At 49.7% G+C, this 10,620-nt stretch overlaps 1 protein-coding gene across 1 annotated transcript; it reads right to left on the bottom strand.

Annotated features, from left to right (window-relative positions):
* Positions 1 to 237: 237 nt before the first annotated feature.
* LOC145522783 (uncharacterized) lies at positions 238 to 4,668 on the bottom strand. The gene is made up of 2 exons (XM_081531746.1): positions 4,353 to 4,668; positions 238 to 3,791 (listed from the first exon to the last, which is right to left on the bottom strand). The coding sequence occupies exon 2, from the start codon at positions 3,602 to 3,604 to the stop codon at positions 2,639 to 2,641; it is 966 nt and encodes a 321-aa protein (XP_081387872.1). The 5' UTR covers positions 3,605 to 3,791; positions 4,353 to 4,668; the 3' UTR covers positions 238 to 2,638.
* Between the last annotated feature and the right edge of the window lie 5,952 nt (positions 4,669 to 10,620).

The following is a 10,620-nucleotide window of genomic DNA, read 5'->3' as shown; positions in this document are numbered from 1 at the left end:
AGGCTGCAACTTTTATTCAAAAGCAGCACCGTTCAACCATGAGATTCTCGGGGATCCCTGTGGCTGGCAGACCTCTGACCCTCACCTGTCTGTCTTCTGACCCTCCCCTGACACAGCTCTGGTCACCCAGGGTGTGGCCAACCTCATTCAGCCACCATCTGCTTGCAGGGCCACCAACACACAGCTAGGAAGGGGCACAATGTCACCCAGGGCCTCGGGCAGCCCCCGGGACTTTGATTTTTTTTTTTTTTTTTTTTTAACCAACCTTTACTCTGTCTCCAGGAAGCAACTCAATGTCTGGGAAAAGCTCCCAGGGACAGCGTAGGCCAACTGAGCATGAAGTAATCTCCTCTGGCTAATCAAATTTTCCACTGATCCTAGACCTACTGCCAGAGGATCTGCCTGCCTCAAACAGCCCATTTAATTTAAACCACGGCTAAACAAGTAGGATATCAACAGAGTCATACAGCAAGACTGGGTTGAAAAAAAATGCAAGTCATTCGCTCGCCCCATTCAAATTTTCAAATGTAGACTATCTGAAAAGATAGTGATTTGAAAACCTCATTTCTCTTCTGAGAGAGTGGAAAACTTTCAATCCCTTTCAAGGGTATTAAGTTGCAGATGAAACGTGGCTTCATTCTCACAATATTAGAAATAAAGCTTATGAAAAAGACTCTCCTCAAGAATGAAGCTAGAAGTTGTGAACCATTCCACTCATATTCTTTCTTTTATTCATTTATTACGCCAAAACGAGACTAGAGGGCATACCAGGGAGTTTGCCTTCCCTTAATCAGCTAACTGTCACTGGCAATAAACTTCTAGAGCAACGTGTAAGGAATAAAACGTTCATGAAGATTTTATGAAAATAGATTTTCAATTAAGGATCACAGCACAGCGAAAGCAAGCCAGGTGCTACTGTCACGGTTCTTGGGAGCAAGAGACCACCGGTCCAGACCACGTGGTCACACACGGGCACACGAGTGAGGAATCTGCCTGCCTGGCTGGAAGGGGACGTGGCCCACATCACCTTTTATACATAACACCTCAGACGTGGGTGCAAGAGAACTCTGAGTGCCCCGCCAGGCGATGGCGTCTGTGTCCCTGTCCCTGTGTGTACCTCGCTGCACGAACACGGGCACCATGCAGCTCGTTGCACCCCTTCCACAGCAGTCACGTGTGCAGCCACTCAACTGTCAGTGATGGAATAAATCATCCCATCCTCATCGGGTATGTAAAATATCACCTGAATTCCAATCAAGCTGCGAGTGCAAAGAATTTGCCAGTCATTGAATCCAGGAGAGGCTGTGATTACCCAGAGTCTTCCAAAAACAACTGATGAAAAATTAGGACTCAGTAAGTCTCAAAACAACGATTTAAGTGCGGCATGATCACTCGAGTAAAGCTGCCTGGATTTAGCTAGAATGTGACATTTCAGAAAAGGCACAAACCCGACTGCAGAGTCATAATTATCAATTTACGAATTGACAGAAGGTGGAAAAGTTGAGCCAGTCTGTGTCTCATTTTCCTCTTAGGCCAACAACCAGACAAGTCTGAAAATATAACTGGTGGCTGTAGGCTTATCTAGACTCACTTCGACCTGCTCTGATGGCCCTTATGAAAAGCAGACACAGAGGAGGGTGTTCGGTGGGCACCCGGGGGGAACAGCTTTGTTCGCTGTGTGAGCGAAAATGAGATCAGCGTTCTCATTCTTTATTTTTCTGAAGTAAATGCAGAGAGAGGGGAGTGGGAAGGAAGATCTCAAAAGTTTTTAATGAAGGTGCCACATATGCCATATATATGAAGATGGTGCTATGTTACAATGTACTACGTTTCGGGAAGAAACACTGAAGAACAGATTTAGGTAAAGAATCAACCAAGCATCATTATTGTTATCAGCAGGACCAACCTGAATCTTCTCCCTTGCCCGAGGCCTAAATGTGCAAGTTTTACATTTACATTAAGGCATCACATAAGAGAGGAATTGTGGGTGTGGGTGGGAGCTTAATTGGAAAACAGTGCTCCACACACGTTTCTGTCCTGTTTATACACGAAATTATGCAGAACAACCCAATGGCTAGAACTGGAGTGGGGAAAGGAGGGACACAGATGTATTTTCACAGACAATTAGGTAAGCCGGGGGAGAAACCCAGGCTGATGAAGGCTCAGAAATGAGGGGCTTGTTGTCTGCTGGGGGGTAGGGGTGTCTACAAAACAGTCCCTTCAAACAGTTACTGAGCTCTTCAGGCCGGAAGTCAAGTTCAAAACGCAGGGTGATCGGTCCTCTGCCAGGCAACAGGTGTCTCGCTGTGGGTGTGGTTAAGCCGGCTGGGTTCTGGTCCAATTCGAATACATTTTTCATTTCCTGCCTCTTTTTGTTGAACGCAAGACCTCGAAACGGCTCAGTGACTGGGTCCCTCCATACGCAGCCCTGCTCCCGCCCCGCACCCCTGGGATCCAACCAACTGGAGCCCCGGCACCCAAAGGAATTTCTGGAATTTCTGCGTTTCCAGCTGTACCTTCAAAGTCTTACGGCGACCCCTGCCTCCCGCCCCTCCCTCACCACCGAGGACCCCGCGGACTAGTCATGTGTGGAAACAGAGCCCCACCTCCGGAGCAGCCCACAGCAACCCGGAAAGGGTTAAAACATCAGCCAAATAAACACGCTCTCTCTCTCTCTCTCTCTCTCTCTCACACACACACACACACACACACACACACACACACACAGAGTTTCCAGAGAACAAGATGGCAACCTCCTGGTCCTCGCCAGGAGGGTCCGGCGCCCTGACCCCCGTGGCTCCCGGCCCGGGGCGAGATGCAGACGGCAGGGGCGCCAAGGTGGCGAGGTGCCCGGAGCGGTCGGGGGTCGGCGGGGGACGCGGGACGGCGGGGAGCAGGTGGGGGGGGGGGTCCTCGACTTAGCAAAGTTGTCAAGGCGCAGGTGCCCCCCTGGCCTGCGTCCTGAGGTCCCCGGCGGCGCACGGGCCTCCTCGGGGAGCGATGTGCCATCATTACGCTCGCTGGCACCGTCAGCCTTTTTGTTTTTTCCCCGGGGGAGGTCACCGTTGTCACAGCCGGGAGCAGGGCCCCGCCCAGCCGGCGGCCGCGGTGGCAGCGGCCGGAGCCGAGACACAGGCGCCCGCCCGGGGTGAGCCACGGGCTTCGCGGACCCCAACAGGTCCCGGGCTCCGGGATCGCAGCCCCGAGGCCGGCGCGGGCCTCCGGGCCCGGCGGTCCTGCCCTGGCCTCGGCGATCCCGCTGTCCACAGGTCCCCCCACCACCGCCACCACCACCCCGGCACGGCCCCAGGGGTCCGCCGCGAGCTGGAACTGACGCGCGGCTGGCGGGGGGCTGCTTCGCCGCCCGTTCCCCACCGCGCGCAGCCCGCCCTCGCCCTGGCCGCGAGTCACCTGTCCAAAGCACAGGGACCCAGGGCCGTAAAGTTGCAATTTGCAAACAAGCGGCAGATCCACCGCACCCGGGCGGCCGCCGCTGGGGGGTTCCGGTGGGATGTGGCGGTGGCGCACAGGGTCGCGCGGTCAGTCCCGGGGATGCCGCGCTCGTCCCCGGCGCTGCTTCCCCGGTGCCAGTCCTCCCAGCCATCTCGCGCCTCTCCCACCAGCACTCACCATCACGTTCCCTTGCATTTTAGCCGTCTTAATCATCGCCTTCTCCTTCATTTTGCCCCAAGTCTGAACCCGACTTCTGGCCCGGAGAAGAGTAACTTAATCCATTATCTTGCTGATGATTAAAGTAGAGATTGGACCGGCCGAGGACTGGGTGGAGTTGGCTTTTGAAGGAAGAAAAAAAAAAATTCTTGCAGCGCTTCGGCGTCCGCCCTCCGCCACCCTGCCCCTCTCCGCTCCCGGGAGGATCACAATAGCAATCAACTCTTTTCGGCCGCCGCTTGGAAAGAAAAATTAAAAGACGGAGAAGAGGGTGTGGGGGTGTTGCTGCTTTCAACAAAAGCCGGCGGGCGCCGGGAGCGGGGGCGCGGGGAAAGAAGCTGCGAGGCGCGGGGCCAGCTCGACAGCCTGCGTGTCCGGCGGGCCGGCCGGCCGAGCTTCGCCAGCGACAGCGGCTGGCGCGACGCGCGGGGCGCACGCGGGGACCCTGGGCGGCGCGGCCCGCGGGGGGATGCTAGGCGGGGGCCGGGCGCCGGGCTCCGCACTGGTCCCTAAGGGCGGGGACCCCGGCGAGCCGGCGGCGACCACAGTGCGGGCGGGCCCTTGTGTGTGTGTATCTGTGTGTGTGTGTGTGTGTGTGTGTGTGTGTTGTGAGTGTGCGCGCGCGCGTCCACACACGGCTGCGCTGCTTGAACCCGGCTGGACCAGGATGCTTCGAGCCGCACCAAGGTTAGGCGAGCCGAACCTTCTGGGTAGAGCCGGAGCCCCCAGAAACACTCCTCCCGGGTACACGCCCCCTCCCCGCGGGCCCAGTGTGCGCGGCTCACGCTCGCTGGATTTTTACAAACAGGCACCACCGCGTTGCCGGCGGGTGGAGCCGCCGCCTGCCGCCGGCATGAGCGCAAGATCGGCTGCGACCACCTCCCGGCTGCGCCCCCCGGAGGGAAGGGAGAGGCCGGGTAGAGCCGGGCGCCGCCTAGCACTTCGGTGGCTCGGGCGAGGCGAGGCGCGGGAAGCCGAGGGTTCATAAATATTGTTGTTTCGGGTTACCATGGGACGCACGGAGCGTCTCCATGGTTGCAGCGATGATCTGCGTCCGAATCTGCCGCCGCGGCGGGTCCGCGGCCCCGGGAACCTCGCTGGGCGGCGGCACTCGCGGCGCCCGCCGGCTCGGCCCCTCTGCGCCGGCTCACCTGGCTTCCCAGGCTCCGCTGTCTCCCCCAGCCCCGGCCTCCGCCCCAGCCGCGGCCCCTCGGGCGTCTTTGTTTCTGGATCTGATCCCGCCGGCTTCCCACACTCCAGCCTCGCGCCAAGGGGTCGGCCTGGCCCCCTGAGCCCCCACCGCAGCTCTGATCCCCACACACACACACCCAACCTTCACCCCAAGCGGCGGGTTGCCTGCTGATCGCGCCGGGTGTTCCCTGGTCACCACCCCAGGCCGCTCCCGGGAGGCCGTAACAGTTCCCAGGCGCAGCTTAGCTCCCTGGACCACACGGGGACGCGCGCTCCCGAGAGCACGCACGCCGAGAGGGGTCAAATTCAAATGCTGCCAACCCAGGCCCCCAGGAAGAGCACCGAGAATGCCCCCCGAGCCGCGGCTTTCCTCCTCCACCGAGCACCAGGCCACCGCAGAAACTGGACTGGAGCTGTTGCAACCGACATCAGCTCATCAAGCTTGAACTCACTGGTTGTGTGTGTGTGTGTGCGCGCGCGTGTGTGTGATAGAGAGTGTGTGTGTGTGTGTGTACACGTCCTCGCCTGGGGGTGGGGGGGGGCAGTGGCGCGTGGGAGGAAATGCGAAGCTGGGAGGGATTTGAGAAACCTTTCCATTTCTTTATATTCATAAAATATCGCCTGTAAGAATGAACAAGAGCCCAGTTTCCAACGCACGCTCAGAAAATTCTGAGCAATTGCTACCGTAATCATATGCAAATTACAATGCCTGCATATATGAAACACTATATATATATATACACACACACACATATAGTAGGTATATATATGCACATGCAAGCAGTTAGTTTACATGTGAAAAAGACTTGTAACTAATGATTTGTCATAAAAGATAAGTGGAAGAAATAGGCGAAACAAAGCTGAATTGAGAAGCAGAGTTTAAAGGAACCTGGATTAGGATTAGCCTGAAAAGTGGCAGGCACTTTCTTTTTTTTTTTTTAGGTTTAAGAAGCTCTCTCCTATGTTAGGATTCTTAATGACAGCTTTTCTCTAAAAATGAACATGGGCACAGATCATCCTGTACTGTTGACCTTTACACTAAACCCAGCTTAATGTGGACAAAAATATTGCCAGTCTAAATTCTGTTTTTAAGGGGCATTAAGATGGTTCTTTCTCCTTTTTATTTGAAGTGGCATTAATACCTTCAGAATCTTCTTCCCTCTCTTTCTCACCAAAACTGCTCCCTCAAAACCTGGCTTTTCCCATCCCATCCCATGTTGGAGTAGGGAGAGAAAATTAAGAAAACAAGACAGAAATATTTTTTAATGGAGGTATAACTGACATACCACATTATGTCAGTTTCAAGTGTGCAAGGTAGTGATTTGATATTTGTAAACATTGTGAAATGATCATCACAAGAGGTTTATTTAGCATCCATCACCATACCTAATTAAAATTTTTTCTTGTGATGAGGACTTTTTAAGATCTAGTCTCTTAGTAACTTTCAAATATGCAATTCAGTACTATTAACTACAGTTATCATGCTATACATTATATTCCCATGACATTACATAAATGGAAAAGTGAAAGTGAAAGTCGATCAGTAGTGTCCGACTCTTTGCGACCCCATAGACTATACAGTCCATGGAATTCTTCAGGCCAGAATCCTGGAGTGGGTAGCCTTTTCCTTCTCCCGGGGATCTTCTCAACCCAGGGATCAAACCCAGGTCTCCTGAATTGCATGCGGATTCTTTACCAGCTGAGCCACAGTTGAGTTCAATTCAGTTGCTCAGTCGTGTCCGACTCTTTGTGACCGACCCCATGAACCGCAGCACGCCAGGCCTCCCTGTCCATCACCAACTCCTGGAGTTTACCCAAACTCATGTCCATCGAGTCGATGATGCCATCCAACCATCTCATCCTCTGTCATCCCCTTCTCCTCCCGCCCTCAATCCTTCCCAGCATCAGGGTCTTTTCAAATGAGTCACCACTTCGCATCAGGTGGCCAAAGTATTGGAGTTTCAGCTTCAACATCAGTCCTTCCAATAAATACCCAGGACTGATCTCCTTTAGGATGGACTGGTTGGATCTCCTCACAAGGGAAGCCCAAAGGGTAACCTGGGCTCGTGTCCCGGAATTGAACCCGGGACCCTCTGATACCCAAAGCAAGAATCATACCCCTAGACCAATGAGTCACCCCAGCAAGGGCTTTCTCGACACTTCCCTGGTGATTGGAAGTTTGTCCTTTTTAACCACCTTCACCCATTTCTCCTTACACTCCTGCCCTTGTAATCAATCTATTTTCTGTATCTATGAACTATGAGAAGAAAATGGCCACTCACTCCAGTATTCTTGCCTGGAGAATTCCATGGACAGAGGAGCCTAGTGGGCTACAGTCCATGGGGTCACAAAGAGTCGGACATGATTGAGTGACCACACTGAGCGTGATATTCCATTCTGTCCATCAATGGACACGTGTTGTTTCCATATCTTGGCTATTGTAAATGATGCTTAAATGAACATGAGGGCACAGATGTCTTTTGAAGTTAGTGTTTCTGTTTCCTTATGACAAATACCCAGAAATGAAATTTCTAGATCATATGGTGGTTCCATTGTTGGTTTTTTGAGGAAGCTCCGTACGGCTTTTTTTTTTTTCCATAGTGGCTGCACCAGTATAGGGCTTCCCTGATAGCTCAATTGCTAAAGAATCTGCCTGCCATGCAGGAGACCCCAGTTCAATTCCTGGGTCCGGAATATCCTCTGGAGACAGGATAGGCTACCCACTCCAATATTCATTGGCTTCTCTGGTGGTGCAGTTGGTAAAGAATCCTCCTTTAATGCAGGAGACCCCGGTTCAACCCCTGGGTTGGGAAGATCCTCTGGAGAAGGGATAGGCTACCCACTCCAGTATTCTTGGGCTTTTCTCACCAACACTGCACAAGGGTTCTCTTTTCTCCACATCCTCACCAACATTTGCTATTTCTTATCTTTTTATAATAACCATTCTAACATATATGAGGTGATATCTCACTGTGGTTTTGATGCGTATCTCCCTGATGATTAGTTGGCCATTTGAATGTATTCTTTGGAAAAATATCTATTCAGGTCCTCCACCATGTTGTAATCAGGTTGTTTGTTTATTTGATATTAAGGTGCATGATTTCTCTGTATATTTTGGATATTAGTCCTTTATCAGATAATATGAGTTACAAATGTTTTCTCCCATCTAGCAGCCTGCCTTTTCATTTTACTGATTGTTCTCTTTGCTGTGAGGAAGCTTTTCAGTTTGACATAATACCACTTGTTTACTTTTACTTTTGTTGCCTTTGGTTTTGGGGTCAAATCGAAAACCTATTACCAAGCCCCGTGTCATTTATGTTTTCTTCTAGGAGTTTTACGGCCTTGGGTCTTACATTCACATCTCTAAGGCACTGTGAGTTAGTTTTTGTGTATGGTGTAAAATACTGGTCCAGTTTCATTCTTTCGTGTATGATCATTCAGTTTTCCCAGCCAAACTTATTGAAGAGACAGAGCTCTCTATTCTGTTTCATTGATCTATGTCTGTTTTTATGCCAATACCATACTGTTTGGATTACTAGAGCTTTGTAATAAAGTCAGGGGTAATGATGTCTCCAGATTTGTTCTTCTTTCTAAAGAAAGAAGAACAGGCTATTTAGGGCTGGCCTTCTTTGGCTCCACACACATGTTAGGATTGCTCAATTTTGTGGAAAATGCCCTAGGAATTTTGATAGGGATTACATTGCATCTGTAGCTTGCTTTGGGTGGTATGGACATTTTAACCATATTAATTCTTCTAACCCATGCACACAGAATGTATTTCCATTTATTTGTGTCTTCTTCAATTTCTTTCATTAATGTGTGATAGGTTTCAGGGTACAAGTCTTTCACCTCCTTGGTTAAATTTATTCATAGGTATAGGACAAAATTTTTTTAACCTGTCATTTTCCTAGCTTCCTTTAAATTATCTCTGAAAATGGAAAGTAGGATAATATGGATTAAATGTTAAATTAATAGGTAAATAATTCTGTTAGTAGACAATGTTTTTCCTAACACTCAACCAACAGTATCAGCCAAAACTACTTGCTTGGCACACCCGTGTTCTCTATTCCTGCCTAGCCTCTGGCAAAAAGACCTACAGAAAAGACAGGGCTAAAAGCAAGCATAAAGAGGAAGCATGGTACGGAATAAAAGTGAAGCGACTCTGAATGTCCAGCAGCGACTGTTCAGTCTTTGCAACTCATCTTCTCTTAGCTTTTGGCTTAGGCGACACCGAAGAAAAAAAGAATGAAGATAGATATAGCAGAGTCTGGGAGAAAGAAAGAAACCAAGAATATGGGGGGAAATGCTTCAAAAGGAGGAGGTTCACCTGCCCTAATATTTTGGGATATTAAATATTATGAGAAAATTACATTAGAAATGTCTGAAGATGACACTGACATCAGAACCCCTCTCCTCACCCTCACCTTCAAAATGCCTTTTTCCTCTGCTGTGTTTATGAACATGGGATGCAAATGTGGTCCTATATTTATCAGTAAATGTTGGGCCATCTCTCCAGTTTTTGCAGTTGTCTTTCCAGGTGTTTTTTTTTTTTTCCTAATCTATGAGAAGAGCATGTTATCTCATAGTCTGGTGAAAATACTACAATGATAGTATTTCTGTTAGTTTTCAGCAGATAGGATCTGCCATGCTCCGAGGCACCCACACCCCATGGGCAGTTTTGCTACATGTGGACCCATGGACATTATTTAACTCCAACAGGCTCTCTCCAAACCTGCTACATCAGAGCCATTGTTTTGTCCATCCTTCTGCTCCATCCTTAATTTATGTATTGCTGGCTTCAGAGACTGCTTTGATTAAAGCAGCTTTGACTCAAGTTGAGGCTTTTGGAACAATATTCAGTTTTACATTTGACATCAGGTTAATATTTACAACAGAAGAACAGATCCATCATGTCATTTTATTACTGTTCATGTCTTGTGACTTATTACTAGAAGTTTAACTTTGGCGAGGTGAATTTTACCATAAGGAAATGCAACATGTGAAATTCCTTATGTATAAAAGTGAAAGTCAAGATAACTTTGAGTTCTCCAGAAAAACTGAGTGTGTGTGTGTGTGTGTGTGTGTGTGTGTGTGTGTGTGTGTGTGTGTGTGTATGCATGACTTCTCAGGTGATACAGTGCTAAAGAATCCACATGCCAATGCAGAAGGCACAAGAGATGCAGGTTCAATCCCTGTCTTGGGAAGATCCCCTGGAGAAGGAAATGGCGACCTGCTACAGTATTCTTGCCTGGGAAATCTCATGGACAGAGGAGTCTGGTTGGCTACAATTCACGCCGAGTCAAACATGACTGAGCAACTGAGCACACACATGCATGCACACACACACACACATATACACACACACACACATATATACTCTATGGGCTTCCCTGGTAGCTCAGCTCTTAAAGAATCCACCTGCAATGCAGGAGACCCTGGTTCAATTCCTGGGTCGAGAAGATCCCCTGGAGAAGGCATAGGCTACCCACTGCAGTATTCTTGGGCTTCACTGGTGGCTCAGATGGTCAAGAATCCACCTGCAATGCGGAAGACCTGGGTGGGTAAGATCCCCTGGAGGAGGGCATGGCAACCCACTCCAGTATTCTTGCCTGGAGAATCCTCATGAACAGAGGAGCCTGGTGGGCTACAGTCCATGGTGTCATAAAGAGTTAGACGTGTCTGAGCAATTAAGCACATATATTCTATAATACATAAATTTATATATGTATACATATAATTATATGTAAATACATATATATG

Source organism: Giraffa tippelskirchi, chromosome 10 (genome assembly GCF_054371585.1).
Source record: "Giraffa tippelskirchi isolate mGirTip1 chromosome 10, T2T-mGirTip1v1.2.pri, whole genome shotgun sequence".
NCBI lineage: Eukaryota > Metazoa > Chordata > Mammalia > Artiodactyla > Giraffidae > Giraffa > Giraffa tippelskirchi.
The sequence above is the reverse complement of the archived record's forward strand: the minus strand, read 5'-3'. Positions and strand labels throughout refer to the sequence as shown.

Coding starts and splice junctions, on each gene's coding strand:
- LOC145522783 (XM_081531746.1), bottom strand. CDS start 3,604: ATGGCTGGGAGGACTGGCACCGGGGAAGCAGCGCCGGGGACGAGCGCG.